General features: G+C 39.2%; 1 protein-coding gene across 2 annotated transcripts; it reads right to left on the bottom strand.

Moving 5' to 3' along the window:
* Nucleotides 1–726: 726 nt before the first annotated feature.
* LOC119908706 (cytochrome P450 2K1-like) lies at nt 727–14,591 on the bottom strand. 2 transcript variants are annotated; one of them, XM_038726546.1, is made up of 9 exons: nt 13,107–14,591; nt 12,807–12,969; nt 12,561–12,710; nt 12,290–12,450; nt 11,961–12,140; nt 8,314–8,455; nt 7,342–7,526; nt 6,856–6,997; nt 727–1,753 (listed from the first exon to the last, which is right to left on the bottom strand). In XM_038726546.1, exons 1-9 carry the CDS (start codon nt 13,311–13,313, stop codon nt 1,566–1,568), a joined length of 1,518 nt encoding a protein of 505 aa, XP_038582474.1. In that variant the 5' UTR covers nt 13,314–14,591; the 3' UTR covers nt 727–1,565. The 2 variants fall into 2 exon arrangements, with proteins under 2 accessions (XP_038582474.1, XP_038582475.1); XM_038726547.1 differs by having other exon boundaries at nt 12,290–12,447.
* Nucleotides 14,592–14,893: the final 302 nt, after the last annotated feature.

The following is a 14,893-nucleotide window of genomic DNA, read 5'->3' as shown; positions in this document are numbered from 1 at the left end:
GGTGGCTTCAAGGTCTACTTTAAATGTCTGTCCCCATTCTTGGTGTGCCGACACACTGTTTTAGTAAGGATAAGAGAATGGAGTGATTAACCATCTCAGCCTACTCTTAAATGTGAATATGGTGTCTGCCTCCCTGACCAAAACTGGGACCTGGTTTCATGGGATAGAGCTTGAAGGCTCTGGCTCCCATTTTGGACACTTTTGGAACCATAAGTAAACTTTCTGGCAGTGCTGTGTTGTAGTGGTGTAATAAGCCTAGATGCAATAAATGCAAGGTGCTTTCGGGCAAAAATCACAGAATTTGTCTGGAATAAAACACAGTTTTTGTTTCAAAGTAAGATTGCTTATCAGTTTTAGCTATAATTAACATCTGTGAGATAGTTTTGTCTGCATTCTTTGTTCTGGTAAAACAGCTTTCTGATTGCTTTCTCAAGTTGGGAGAGGCCACTCGTATCCTCACTCAATATTGAAAGTATTAGTTTGGCCCAGCCCCAGACTGACAGACACACAAACAGCTGACCGGTCCGCCAGCGCGGTCGCGGATCATTAAAACAATAGAAACTGAAATGTCAGTATTTAGGGACATTAAATGCGTTTAATGTAAGGAAAGCCACATGAAATTGTAGGTTAATTGGTTGTCCCTTCTCTTACTTCTCCAAAGTTAACCAACCATTAATACTTCATTTCAATAAATCCAAAGTGTGAGGATGAATTGAGAAAAATACATTCTGAATAAATGCTACAACTTTTAATTTATTTTTTTTTTTCACTTCAAGATTGAATTACTAGACTGATATTTCTGGTTAAAGTAATATAATATCATTGTCAAGCAATGCAAACATCCAAACTGTAGCTACAGATTAAAATAACCCAACCATGAACACACTGACAGGCAAGTGGGCTAAATAACACATTTGAAAATATTCAATATTGTGATTTAAATAAACACGTCTTTGTTAATTTAATTTGTCATTTAAATCAACTGTGATGCTCAAAGTGAGTGAACAGAGCCATAGTGAGATTAAGTTTGAGAAGAGTGTAATCTCTAGTAGCAAAATGTAATTATTTTTCTGTAAAACCACAACTTATCACCATTAAATGAACAGATGTAAAAAAACAAAAACAATGTTAAGTTGATATAGTATAGATATGTTTTTGAAAGACCTAGGCAAGCTGTTTCTCTGTGCTTTCAGCGTCTAAGCTAAGCCATCAAAGCAATCTGCCGACTTCAGCTCTGCACGCGCAAACATGAGAGTGGTATCTTTCATCTCATCTTTGTCTCGGAAAGAAAGCAAATAAGAGTATTTCCAGTATTAACAATTTCTTTAAAATCTGCCTTTTATTCTGGAAATTATAAAATTAACTTATTAAAGATGATTCTGCTGGGAATTTGCATAAGAAATTGAAAGCAGCTGATGATGCAGACCATTAATATTCATCCTACTACATCTGTGACATTGCATAAAGTAGAATCTACTCAGTTACGTGTACAGTAACAATTTACAATGAACTAATTTTATATTCCTAAACTAAGATAAACTGCATGACACCAGCCCTCCTCTTCCTCACATGCAGGAGACAGCACACAGTTTATGAGGTGAAGGGTTGAGGGTGAAGCCCACACGTGGAGTCAGATCCAGTTCATCCTCTGAAACTCCAGGTGGAGGAGTGAAGCGAAAGTGTTGCAGGAGGGTGGTGAAGAAGATGAGGAGCTCCATCCTGGCCAGACTTTCTCCAAGACAAATCCTGCGACCTGAAAGAGACAACAAAGGAAAATGTTCATGCCATCTGCATAATGACTTATGTGACTCTCTGAATCTTACACAGCTGAGAAATGTACCAACAAGACTAAATCTAAGTATTCCTGGTATGTAGACTTTACTAGACCTGATTTTAGTGAATACTCCCAGTAAATATAATTCTGTTAGGGTAATCTGTAAGGAGGTCAGTGATCACTATGTAATTGCCTGTGTTAGAAATGCAAAACTGTTGAAAGTTACAGCTTAATTAGTTAATCAGACTGAGAAATGTTTCCTGGGCCAGAGCAAGACAGTCAGACATACGTGGGGATTGGATTTCGTTTAGAACTTTGAGAAATAAATGTACCTAAATTATCAGGAAATCTAAATCAGAAGACTATTTGAAGAACATCACAGAGAACCTTAATAATCCTTCTAAATTCTGGAAATTCATAAAATCTACATCAAGCTAATATGCCCCCTCAAGTTTCCCGACAATTTAATCATCGACTCTGAGGAAGTAAAATTCAAAGTTGATATGGTTGAAATGTTTAACAAGAACTTTATGTCACCTAGAGCATTCTTTGACAACACAGTGGGTGCGCATATAAACTATATGAACCCTGGTTACAATGCAAAATCTCTCATTCCAAGCTCTGAGTCAGACACGCAAATTAACACCTTCAACTTCACACACATATCTACTGGTGATGTTTGTAAGGCGCTGAAAGATATGGATCCAAAAAAGTCAGCAGCACCTGACAATCTAGATCCACACCTTTTAAAGCTGGCTGCCGAGCTTTTTGCAGAGCCCGTTACCTATATTTTAAACCTGTCCTTGGCGACCAGTTGTATTCTTAAATTATGAAAGGCTACTTATGTTACACCATTATTAAAAGGTGGGGACTCTACTAATGAGTATAACTACCGCCCCAACTCCAAATCTAAATCTAAAATCTATTTTAGCTAAAATCCTTGAATCTCTGGTAAATGTCCAATTGAAACAGTTCTTAACTGAATATAACATTTTAAGTGAGTTTCAGTCTTTAGGAGAGGACACAGTACCATAACAGCAGTTATGTTGGTGGCCAATGATATTATTCAGGGTACCCCCAGGGTTCTCAAAGTTAAGACCTTTTTAATACCACCTAGGATGAAATTTAATACCAACTTCACCGCCATGTAATGGAAAATCTGTATGAATTTTAATTTTAAGGAGGTCAAATTTTAAGAAGTTACATGAATTTAATAAAACATTTTGTTATAATACATTCATATTTAACACACTATAGCTTGGGGTGTGTTTGTACTTTGATAAGATAAAATGAATCAAAGATGTCAATTTGTGTTGAAAAGTGGTGGGGACACAAGGGTTCAGATTAGGGGTGTGACGATACTCTTAGCTTACATGCACAGTATTGGGTTCATGAGAACAAGACAAGAAGATATTTTAACACCATTTTGATGAAATATTAAAGGCTGAAATATGTAAAAGTGGGTCTGAGGGTCCTCCCCTAGATAATTAAACACATAATTTCCTGCATTTTGGAGACATTTTCTACACCAATTTATGGTAGAATTGTCTTATTTATATAAAGTGATTCAGGTGACAATTACAACAGAATATAATGCAGTACTCACTAGCTTGTTGTTTTACCTTAAGAAACTTTTTTTGGACAATGCACATCTTTAAATTGCATTGCATGTTTTATTGTGCAAATAAACCATTCTCAAAGCATTTTCATTTGTTTTGTTTTTTTAAACATTTCTTGTTGAAAGCCATTTTAAGAACATATTTAACAATTGCTTTAAAAAAAAGTGATGGAGACATGTCCCCAGTAACCCCAGTGTAAATGACACCTATGAAATGAATACAATATTTGTGCACTAACTAGAACCCTTAAGGGGTGAAATCAAAAATACAAAACAATTGTGCGGTATGAGTTGTTGCAATTAGTTACACCTTGGCTAGATAAGGTAATGTAATGTAATCTAATATGTCAATTGCTTAAGTGATTATTAATTCTATTCTGTATTGGCTTGAAAGCAGCAGGGATAAGGAGTTACTCCGGTTTGTTTTTTCCTCGTCCCGGTTATCAGTGCATCTGGGTGATGTAGTTTAATGTGCATCAATCACCATGTTGTATGTTTCCATTCACATTACATTAGCCTACAACAGCAGTGCATTGCTGACACACAGACATTGTCCTCGTCTCATACACAACTATCTCTCCGTTGCTGTTGTAACGTTTACTGAACAGTAACCTGCAGGCAGGCCGATCCGTTTGTTGTGCTAACCTCAGCGCCACTGCCCTCAGCCTCATCCACCAGCTTGTCCGTGTCTCTGGCTTTCTGACTTTCAGACACTTGCCCATTCTGAGGCAACCACCTAACATTAGCTTGTTAGTAGCACGTTAGAGACGTTTTGTTTTCTTTCCTGACTGATTCGCGCCAGAGCTTGGATGCCAGAGCTCCACACTCCAGAGCGTAAAGCTGAACACTGATGTACAACAGTAACGTTACCTGTACTGCAGTATAACATCAGTTATCACCAGACGGAGGAAAATTGTAAAGTCACACAGACAAAAAGTCATTATTTATGACGTTACGGCATTTATTTAATCCTACGAAAGGAGAAAGAAAATAATTAAGACCTTTGTAAATGAAATTTCATACTTTTAAGGCTTTATTTTTGGAATATGAAATTTAAGACTTTTTTACTTGCGAGTACCCTGCTATTATTTCTCTTGATGAAAAACAGCACTGTGCTACATTATTTGTTGATTTATTTAAGACATTTCACTCAGTTTATCGTGACTTACTGTTATCCAGACTAATTAATGTGGGTTTTAGTAAAGAGGATGGCAGTTGGTTTAGAAACTATCTCATTGATAGATCTCAGAGTGTCTATATAGAAAATCATGTCTGAACCCCTTGAGATCTCCAGAGTTGTCCCCCGGGCTTGATCTTGGCTCCCACTTTATTCACTATTTTCGTAAATGATATTGGAAAACATTTGCATTGTGCCAAGTTGCATCCCTATGCAGATGACACAGTTCTGGATACATGTGCTCCCACCCTGGCTCAGCGTGTCACAGAGCGTTCTCTGCATTGCAGTTCTCATTGCACAACCTCAAATTACTCTTAAATACTCAAAAAAACAAGTTCATGACATTCACTAGAGCTCGCTTTCAGGAGAACCTTACCCTTTGCATATTAAATGGCGCTGTCATTCAACGGGTAACTTGCTACAAATATCTTGGTATTTGGCTGGACGATAAATTAACTTTTAATATACACATAGATTAGCTCAAACTTGGTTTTTATTTTCGAAAAAAGTGTTGTTTGCCCTATGAAGCGAGGAAGAAAGTCGTCCAGTCTACCTTTTTGTCGGTACTTGACTACAGGGACCTGCTGTATATGCACGTAACCTCATTATTGTTAAAGAAACTTGATTTTGCATACCATGCAGTATTGCATTTGTTTACACTTGTTAAATCGTGCATACATCACTGCAGATTCAATTCTCATCTCAGGCGTCATATACACACACTTTGACAAAACCGTTGCTATTGTACGCTGTTAGGAGTGTGGTTTTGTGTTCATGTCTTTCCTGTTTTAGTCTGTTTTGGGATTCTGTGTTTCAATAGCTTTATTTGATCTTGTCATGTTTAGGGTTTTGTAGCTATGTCTAGTCCTTTGTTCATTCGCATGTTTAAGTTTTCTTAGTATCTGTCTTGTCTCGTATTCTAGTTATGTCCTGCATTCTTATCCGTGTCTTAGTGTCTACTCCTGGTCCATGTACTTCGGTATTATTTTGTCCATGTTTCCTCTGCGTTGTGCTTAATCTTAGTTCAGTCTGTTTTCCCTGTGTGTTGTAGTTTTTTGGTATATTAGTGATCTGTCTGCTTATGTTCTGGTCCAGTTATTTATATTCTATTTCTTCCTGGTTATTATTAGTTTCCCCATGGCCTTATTGGTGTCTGTCTGTTTCCCCTGCTGTCTCTCTGCCTGACTGTCTCTCATTAGTCCTGATCCCCCTCACCTGTGTTGCTCCCGCCCTGCCCGTTAGTCCCTGTGTGTATATATGCCTGCTTGTGTCTTCAGTCTTTGTCACGTTCTTGTGTCGTATGTTGGGTGTTCTTGTCTGTTCTGCCCCTTGTTCTTTGGATTACTCTGCCCGTGCTCTGGATTCTTTTGCTTGTTGGATTGCTTTAGTTTTGGGTCTTTGCCTTGTGCTTCACATAAGCCTGTTTTGTTCAGTTTTGTGTTTAATAAATGTTTTTGAACTGCAACCTCTTTGCCTTGGTCTCTCCACACCTCAGCTCTGTGCCTTCACTCAGCCAACCCATGACAGTACGCAAAACGTTGATTTTGCCTGTGTATGATACGCTACAGTTTGCTATTGGGTTGCAACACTAAGGAGCTTACCTGCCGTCGATATTTACTGACTTAGGTTTAGGCACTAACTTCTGTGATGGTTAAGGTTAGGGTAAGTTGCCTCAGGGGACTATCAACGCCTTAAACACAAACTTCGCAAGATATTTAGTTAGTTAGCAACTGGAAGTGCTACTAGCATCTACAGACGCACCTGAATGTGTCTCATTCACACGCACCTGGGGGTGTCTCCTATACACGCAGAATTGATGTTTTGCATGAAATAAATACACTTATCAAGTGTGTATATATGACACCTGAGATGAGAATCTTATGGTGGATTGGCCATCATTAGCTATGCGGAGACAGCTATATTTGTGTATTTTTATTTATAAGGAACTCGGTTGCAAATGACCACATTACATTATTAGCCTTCTCAGCTGTGTGATCAGTAGACATCATACCCAGTCCAGCAGGCTGCTGCTTTTAAAAGTTCCCAGGGTGACTGTTGGGAAAGACTGGCTTCTCATGCTGTGCACCATTAATTTGGAACTCCTTACAAAGGAGTATTTTGTATTGTTGTTTTATGTTTGTACTGCCAGACTTGCTGTCCTGCTCCCTTTCTTGGCCAGGGAGCCCTTGAAAAGGAGATTTATTTCTCAATGGGTCTTTTCCCCTGGTTAAATAAAGGTTAAAAAATTAAAAAATGTATCAAGAAGGGATGGCAAAATTCACCAACCTGCAGAAAAAGGCATGAAGGCATCTCGCTTGACAAACTTTCCATCTTTGTCCAGGAAGTGGGCAGGATAAAAGGTGTGTGGGCTCTCCCACTCACTCTCATCATACAGGACAGAAGTCAAGAGAGGATACACTGTGGTCCCCTGTAGAAAATGGAGATATTAAAAGACTTTTCTACATGCTAAGATATAGCATTCTTTTCAAACTACACAAACGTGTTTTAAGGAGCCCAGAAATTAACTGCTACATTCAGTCTATTCGCCACAGTTAAATAAAATTCATGGTGTGGTTAGCTCTAAGTTAAAAGGCTTTACTTTGGTACTTGATTTTTTTAAGTTATTGCACATTATTATTATTATTTTTCCTCACCTCTGATTGATGTATTTGTACCTCAGTATAAGCTTATTTTCATTTAATTGAAACTTTTTAATTTATAAGATCTATTTGTTGTGTTTGATCCTCTATATTGGTTTTAATTCAGTCTAACCTTCTTAATGAAGTGACCCTGAAAGGTGACATCTTGGCTGGTTCTGTGAGGCACTGACATGGGGACGATGTTGGCCAGTCTCTGTGTCTCATGGATGACAGCGTCAGTGAAGGGCAGGTTCTTCCTGTCCTCGACCTGCACCTGACGACTTCCTATTACCCTGCTCAGCTCCTCCTTGACCTGGTCTGGAAGATGAAAGGGAAGCACTGGAAATGACTGGAAACATTTTTTTTTTTAATCATTTCATTATAATCCAGAGTTTGTCGCTCCTTTATGTTTTTGACTTTATGAGAAGTATTTATCTATTTTTTGTCCATGTTACAAGTGTAATGCCCCAATGAAGCCTGATGGATATGGTGACTTTTCTATTGACACAAGCTGGTTAAAATGTTTACTTATTCAGTGAAATATCTTAACATCTACTGGATGGATTGGTACAGAGAATAAATAGTTCGCAGAGAATATATCATAATGACTTTGATTTTTCCTGCAGCTATATCAAATATCTCTACAACCACTGGATGAATTGCTATGAAATTTTATAAAGTTATTCATGTTCCCCTCGGCATGAATTGTAATAACTTTGTTGGTCTCTTGACTTTTTAATGCTGCCATCATCGAGTCAAATCTTCAGTTTGTATACTCTGGTTTATGACGAAATACCTGAATAACTAATGACATTCCTATCATCCTTAGCTGTACTTGTAGTGCTAATTGGCAAATGTTAACATGCTAACACGCTAAACTAAGATTCTGAACATTGTTAACTTTGGTCTGCTGAACATCAGCATGTTACCATTGTCATTGTTTGCATGCTAGCAAGCCAATATTAGCATTTAGCTCAAAACAATGATGTACCACAGTTAACCACATGGTTGTAGACTCTTAGTTCATTACATGATGATGACTTTTGTGTTGGTATCTTGTTGTTCGAGTATTTAAGTATGTGAGTATGTTTCTACAGCTTCTTACTCTGTATTTTTGGATACTTGGCCATAAGCAGAAGTGCCCATCTCAGTGTAGTTGATGTTGTCTCAGTGCCAGCAACAAACAGATTCAGAACTGTCTCCATAAGATTTTCATTGTGGAAGTGACTATTAGTAATCCCGGATTCCTGCAGGTGTAGATGTATCAGCACAATTATTCAGATAAATCCAAAACAATGACAATTTACGTTATTTACAAGGTATTTCCACTCACCAGTTAACCAAGTTGGATTTTATGGTGTAAGGACAGGGCAACATGATATCGTATAATGGCGCATAAATAACACGCCACAGGACATTTCAGCGTTTCATGCATTTTAAGCTTTTTGCATTTCATTTCACACCGTTGCATTGACTTTTATTATGAAGAAATGACACGTCATTTCACGCTGTTCAGTCCCTATAGACCTAAGCAACATAAAGGAGGTTAACCCTATCTGCGCAGCTGTGATGGTTAAGGTTAATGATGGTTAAGGTTAGCAGTAAAGTACATCGGGGGGGGAGTCAATGTCAGCATCGTTAGCTAGCTTGCAACTTAGTCTGCAGATGACAACGCCATCATCGGCCGGATTTCAAACAACAATGAGACTTCATATCGGGAGGAAATTCATAATCTTTTAGAGTGATGCACAGAGAACAACCTACAGTTCAACGTCAGCAAAACTGAGGAGCTAATCGTTGATTTTAGGAAGGAGATAAAGACACACACTCCTGTCTACAAGTGGTGCTGAGGTGGAGCAGGTGAAGAGTTTCAAGTTCCTAGGAATCAGCATCTGACATGGTCAGCTCACATCTCAACGCTGGTGAAGAAAGCTCAGAAACGACTATATTTCTTGAGGAAGCTTAAGATGGCCAAATTCCCACCCCAAATTTTTGTCGGCTTTTACAGAGGAGCAATAGAAAGCATCCTTACTGGAAACATCAAACTGGATTGGGATGTGCAGGGTCCAGGACCGGAGGGCTCTGCAGCGGGTGATTAAAACTGCTCAGAGGATCATTGATACCCATCTCCCGAGCTTCAGTGATATCAGTGAGGTGCCTACGCAGAGGCCAAAGGATACTAAAGGACAGTACCCACCCAGCTATAGCCTGATCACCCTGATGTCTTGTGGGAAGAGATATAGAAGTTTTTGCTGCCACACCACCAGATTGCAGAGCAGCTTTTCCCCCACAACTATCAGGCTCTTAAACTCTAATTCAACCTCAGCACTGCTCCATTAATTATAGTTTATTTATGTTTACCACTTTTATAATTGCTTCTGTATTAATGTATATTGTCTGTTATGTAGCAGAAGGGGGTTACAAAACTCAATTTTACTCTATAACTTGTTATATTGTGACAATTGTTGTGGTGGCAGCCCGGCTGACGGTGAGTGTCCTGTTTTTTTCCTCCTTTTTATCAGTTATTCTGCTTTTTCCTTGGTTTTCTGTTCCCTGCCTGCCTCCCTGTGTTTTCTCCCCTGTGTGTGCTCTCTCGCCTGCCACACCTGCCACAAGTCAACCTCATCCCTGCCTGTATTTCAACCCCGGTTCTCCACACCATTCTTGCTTGATCGTTGTTGCTCCATACCCGGTGTCACCTCAGCGTTCAGGCTCTCATGTTTTTGATTTTTCTCAGTTTCCCTGAACTTTATCGCTGCTGTCTCCAACCCTGTCTCTCTGTCTGTTTTCGTCCCAGGTTCACTCACCCTCGTCCTCCGTTTTGTCAGCTGGGCTCACCCTCCGGTCCTCTCCTCCTCGGACTTCCCTCGCAGCGTCCTCCCAGTCCTTCCTTGCCTCTTCTCTTCCTTGGCCCCAGCGTTCCCCGGCCCCCTGGTCCCAGTCCCGTCGGTTTCCCTGTGCCAGTGTTTCCCCGGCGTCCACCTCTCCCTCCCCTCCAGTCCCTCACCACCCTTTTTCCTTCAATAAACCTCCTTCCCTCTGAGCTCTGCATTTGGGTCCTCTGTCCCCACACCACACCATCGTAACAACGATAAATGTACTTACCTACCTAGCTTACGTAACGTAACTAAGGCTAGCAACGATGACGCGTGGTAACTTGCATAGCGTAACGGAAATAAAAACCAAAAACTAATGTTGTGTAATTATGGTTTCACTCAGGAACCATACGGGTCAGGGACCAGCTTACTATCCACCCCGCCACCACCTTGCTGATTTTACCTGTGACAGAAGACGTAAAACAGCATGCCGTTTCGGCACAATAGAAGTCAATGCGAAAAGTAAAAATGAGTTGTAATGCCAAGCCAAATGACTCTAGAAATTGGCGTCTTATACTTTTGACGATACCAGAGTGGACAAGAACATGATCTTGACTAACCTCCAACAAAGCTTCTTGACACTGCTGCACTGTGCTGTGATTTTAATGTTTGAGTTTTTTGGTCACATGACAAGCTTGGCCATAAAGTATTTTTTTCCCAATGAAAACTCATTGCAAAAAAACTTAAATCATTTCTCTGCGCATTACAAAGGCAATGAGTAAATGACTAATGCTCATGCTTAATGGGCACAAAAACGAGAAGTCTAAACAGTGGTGGGAAAAGTATTGAGATCTTTTACTTAAGAAAATGCACTAAAACCACACTGAAAAAATAAATACAAGTAAAAAGTACTGCATTGAAAATGTTACTTCAGTAAAAGCAGAATGCAGAAATATGGCCCCTGTGACTTAATATGTGTGAGTGTGAGATATTATAACATTAGATCATTATTACTCATGGATTACTCGTAATTAAAAGCTGGATTTTACTGCTATAGCTGTTGAGGTGGTGCTGATTATTTTCTACATTTATCGATTTTTTCTTTGTTTTTTAAAATTCTGAAAATAGTGAGAAACCATTACAGTGCTTGTTTTGTCCATTTACATTGATTCATTTAGCTGACGCTTTTATCCAAAGCGACTTGCAATTGCTGTTCATGTCAGAGGTCGCACGCCTCTGGAGCAACATGAAAATGACTCAAAGGTTCAGGGTGTAATATTTAGGAGGCTCTATAGACAGAAATGCTATATAATATCCATAACTATGTTTTCAGTGGTGTATAATGACATTACATAATGAACTGTTATTTTTTTATTAGCTAAGTATGAGCCATTTCTATCTACATACACCGTGGTTCCTCTTTTATGGAAATTGCCATGTTGTGCCGCCATATTTCTACAGTAGCCCAAACAGATAAACTGCTCTTTATCACTATGTTGAATACATAGAAAGAAGAAGAAGTAGTAGTAGTAATCTGGTTTGTTAGAAGTAAGAAGAGACATGAAATTTGGACAAATGGAGGCCAGCACGTATTAATTAGCACAAGAGCTGACAGAGTGTGTTGGCCACCGTGGCTTCTCCTGCACGCTTGGAAAGGGAGGGGTGAGCAGTGGCTGAGCAGTTGTAAGCAATTCACAACCCTCGCCACTAGATGTCAGTAAAACTTGCACAGTGAACCTTTCAATTTTCTGTCAATTGACTTGACTTATTCAACCAATCGTTTTACTTAAGGACAGTACTTGAATAAATGTACTGTCCACTGAATCTAAATGTTTTCTATGAGATATGCATGGATGTATTTAAACTACTACAGTTCTCCAAATGCATCCAAGTTCTAACAGGACTGTGTTTATTTGAAAAAAATAAGTTTTCAAACCTCTAGATTTTGCTTTCGGATCAGAAAGGCTTCCACAAAGCCTCTGCACATCTGTGGATTAAGGGTCTCCTTCAAATGACTGAACAGGTCTAAATTCTCTTTTTTAAAGGAGGCTGTGATGTTTTGGATTTCTCTTCTTTCACTAACCCATTGGCAGATCCATGGAAACAGGTTGTACATCTGTAAAATAAAATAGATAGCAGATATACAGTTTAACCAAAAGTTAACCAAAAGTTAACCAAAAGTTTACAATTTGACATATACAATCACTACAGTTAATGTAACGTGTATTTATGCTGAAAGCTTCACAGAAATAGTAAATTATATACCTGTATTGATGGGGAGCCCACAAGTTGAATTCTTTTGTTTATTTGATCTACCATGGATGTAAACTTTAGGTCACTGTAATCAAATCTGCTGCCATAGACGATGGAGCAGATGATATTAGAGACTGCATAGTTCATTGATTGGGTTATATCAAAGGCTTCTCCTTTACCAAAGGGTTAGAAACACATCAACAAATCAAAATCACAGCCGATTGTTTTTTTTTTGAATATCCACAAGGGAGATCACACATTTTATAGGAAATAAGACATTTACCTTTGAATTTCTTAAACACTTCTATGAGATAGTGACATTCCTCAGTGATTTTGTCCTCACAAGCCTTCTTCCCCATCCCAAAGTCTCTCAAGTTCGTCAAGGCAAAGCGCCTCATCTCTTTCCACGAATCACCATTTGACCATACAATACCTGAGATGAAATATGTTTTAAATAAATCATGGTTATGGACCATAAACCCTTGTTTAAGGTTAAATAGAACAGGGAAATGACAAGCTCTTTCCTTACCGTGGCCTTGATTCATTTCGTGTGCTATTAACAGTGAATCTCTGTCTCCAAACTCATCAGCATAGTTGACAAGTGCCTCCTTCACCGTCTTGTATCCGGCTAGAACCACGACTTTCTTGGGTCCAAAATACACAGTGAACACTGATCCATATTTCTTGGAAAGCTAAAAACAGAAGAATAATATCATGATGACACAGACAATGTGGTATGTAAAGTATTATTTTTCAGTGTTGCTCTCTGGAGAGATGACACAACAAGTCATCCTCAAAGAAAATACAATTTTTCCAGTCACTCCCTCACTTTCAGTAATGTGTTGTAGGGTCTCTTGAGGTCCAGTTGGAGCAAGTTACCGAGCACGGGAAGAGGCTTTGGTCCTGGAGGTTCTTTTCTGTCTTCCTGGGAGTTAAAGCTGGAGGAGGAGACGAGGTAGACGAGCAGCAGGACCAACAGAGCCCCCAACAGGGAGACAGAACTGGAGGACTGGAGAAAAACATCTAATATCTCCATTACTAATCTGTTTCCAATTGTTGCAACTGCAGTGACTAAATAAGTTCCCTGCCTGGGTTCTTTTACCCTGTGACAGCCCAATGGTCTGAACACATGTTCATGGCTGAAAAAGCAGCAGGTCAGTGTTCTTTGAAGTTTAATGTTTAAACAGTTTGCAATACCTGAAGTTCCCAACAGTTCTCACAAAAAAATTTTTATATCTCAATTACTGTGAAAGAAACAGTGTTCTCTATGTGATATCTTACCAGAAAAAATGAGTTAGGTGCAGTTTAAAAGATAGATGCATTTTTTGGCTGCCAGAGCAGGGTAAAGGCACAGGTACAGATGGTAGGGGAAATCAGTGTAACATCTTTACCCTCTAACACAAGTAAATCATTACACGAGACAGTAAATCATTTTCAGAAAAATTGTTCTAAAATAATAATTAAGAGTTTCCTTCCCGTCTTCCTGGGAGCTGAAACGGGAGGATGAGACAAGGTAGACCAGCAGCAGAGCCGCCAACATGCAGAGAGAACTAGAGGACTGGAGGAAAAAGATCTAATATCCCCATGATCAGGGCTGGCATGGGACAAAAAATCGGCCCTGGCATTTTTGGCCCAAGTGACCCACCACAATCGGTCGGACTCTCCTCACAAATCCTTGCACATATAATATGTGTAGGCTACCTACTGTAATATTCCCCCCAACCATCTGAGTGGTAGGCCTATGTACCAAGGACCAGTGTAAGTTAATCAGTTTATTCATTCACACTCATTTACTGACTCCATGGTGATCAGAGGTGGCCATGGAGTACACAACTCATACTCAAGTAGCCTTTGAGTCATTTTCACAGCAGCGTGGGTTTAGCCAACGCTATACTGTCAAAATAACCTCACCTCTGCCATTAGGACAGTTAGCCAAAGTTAAGACTTCATTAAAAAACTATGCTTGCTACAGAAACAATGTCAAGCACTGTCTGTGCTTTATGGGCCTATCGTTGGCCCATTTGTTAAACAGTTATATAAATAAATGATTTACGCTACAACGGCCTCAAATGTGTGCTGGCCAACTGGGCATTTGGTATGTATGCCAGATAAAGTCCACCCCTGCCCATGATTTTAAAACAAATAGTATTTTAATGCTGCTATGGCATTGGCAAACTATGTTTTCCTGTGGACAAGGGAGCCCCCAACTGGGAGACAGAGCTGGTTGCTTGGAGAAAAACATTTAATTTCTCCATTACTTAAAGACTGACCGGGTCCTCTATGTGAAATTCATTTCCAGGCCTTATTTGGGTGCCAGACAGGGCAAAGGCTTATTTGAAGACAGACAAGGGACATTAATAAACAATTGTTTGACAAAGTAAATCAATAGTAGTAAAACTGTTTTTAAAAAAGTCTCTGCTGTTACATCAGTTAGTTCATAATTAAAAGATCACTTAACACTTATTTTATCCTACTCATGTTTATTTTATTTGCATCAGAAACAGAGAGTTAAAGAAGTAATTTATGTTTTACCTGGACAGTAAAGCTAGTAAAGTAGCAGTAAAATTGTAAAGCTTTAAAATAGCCAAAGGGAATAGAATAATCTAGTTTGAGGGC

Source organism: Micropterus salmoides, unplaced genomic scaffold (assembly GCF_014851395.1).
Source record: "Micropterus salmoides isolate LMB-PRFRI ecotype aquatic unplaced genomic scaffold, ASM1485139v1 Ms_hic_scaffold_18, whole genome shotgun sequence".
NCBI classification, from domain to species: domain Eukaryota; kingdom Metazoa; phylum Chordata; class Actinopteri; order Centrarchiformes; family Centrarchidae; genus Micropterus; species Micropterus salmoides.
Note: the sequence above shows the minus strand (reverse complement) of the source record. Positions and strands in the feature narration are given on the sequence as shown.

Excerpts from the sequence above, each read along its gene's own strand:
- LOC119908706 (XM_038726546.1), bottom strand. The coding sequence starts at position 13,313 with ATGGAGATATTAGATGTTTTTCTCCAGTCCTCCAGTTCTGTCTCCCTG. Across the intron at positions 12,711-12,806 it reads CGAAATGAATCAAGGCCACG|GTATTGTATGGTCAAATGGT; the intron begins GTAAGGAAAGAG and ends ATTTCATCTCAG. Across the intron at positions 12,141-12,289 it reads TGGGCTCCCCATCAATACAG|ATGTACAACCTGTTTCCATG; the intron begins GTATATAATTTA and ends TTTATTTTACAG.